Source organism: Egretta garzetta, unplaced genomic scaffold, assembly GCF_000687185.1.
Source record: "Egretta garzetta isolate BGI_Z169 unplaced genomic scaffold, ASM68718v1 scaffold884, whole genome shotgun sequence".
Classification (NCBI taxonomy): Eukaryota; Metazoa; Chordata; class Aves; order Pelecaniformes; family Ardeidae; genus Egretta; species Egretta garzetta.
The window spans coordinates 16,578-17,442 of record NW_009259330.1 but is presented as its reverse complement, the minus strand read 5'-3'; the positions used below and the strand labels follow the sequence as shown (position 1 = coordinate 17,442).

Genomic DNA, 865 nt, shown 5'->3' with positions numbered 1-865 from the left:
CTGGTGGACAGGAGGCACTGCAACCTGAAATGGCAGAGCCAAGTGCTGGCCATCCGCCAGAAGATCGACGCGGCCATCCAAGACATGCCGGAGAACGAGGAGATAAAGCAGCTGCTCGCGGGGGCCTGTGAGTGGAGCTCGGGGTGGGGGTGTCCCCAGGAGAGCTGGGATGCGGGCAGCTGGGGTGGCTGTCACACCGGGAGCCCATTCCCGAGGGTTTGGTTACGGCAACCTCCTGCCGGCCGGGTCAGTGGCACGGCCCCTTCTGAGACCCGCGCTGAGCTGGGAGAGGGTGGCACCCGGCAGATGTCCTGGTGACCGTGTCCCTTCCTCCAACACAGACCTGCACTACTTCCACTGCCTGAGGATCGTGGAGATACTCAAGGGCACTGAGGCTTCCACCAAGAACCTCTTTGGACGCTACTCGTCCCAGCGCATGAAGGTGAGTGTGGGCCTGTGGGTGTGTGGCCGCCGGCAGCCGTCGTGTTCACAGCTTCCCCCACCCTCTGCTCCTCCCTCCCCAGGACTGGCAGGAGATCGTGTCCCTCTATGAGAAGGAGAACACCTACCTGGGTAAGGCAGCTCTGGCTGCGGGCAGGCTCCAGAGAGCCCTTGGGGGGGTGTCAGTCTCCAAACTGGGATGAGGGTGGGGTGGGCAGGGAAAGGGGCAGCATGTGATGGTCTGCCAAGCCCCACTGGGGTGTGGGCCCCAAGCTGGCTCTGCTGTGTGGTCTGCCAAGCCCCACTGGGGTGTGGGCCCCAAGCTGGCTCTGCTGTGTGGCTGGGAAGGCAGCCGAGGTGGCTGGGGCACCCTGAGGGTCTCATGGGTGGCTGGCATGGCCTCTCAAAACCCCCTTACCCCCCC

The 865-nt window shown here is 64.6% G+C and overlaps 1 protein-coding gene across 1 annotated transcript in view; it reads left to right on the top strand.

The window, feature by feature from the left end:
* Positions 1–865, top strand: part of CDK5RAP3 (CDK5 regulatory subunit associated protein 3) — a gene marked incomplete at its 5' end in the record, with an annotated part of 10,360 nt that continues 9,495 nt past the window's right edge. The window contains 3 exons of the mRNA XM_035892361.1: positions 1–127; positions 342–442; positions 525–578. Of these exons, the coding sequence (XP_035748254.1) occupies positions 1–127; positions 342–442; positions 525–578 (282 nt within the window). The remainder of the gene's footprint in view (positions 128–341; positions 443–524; positions 579–865) is intronic.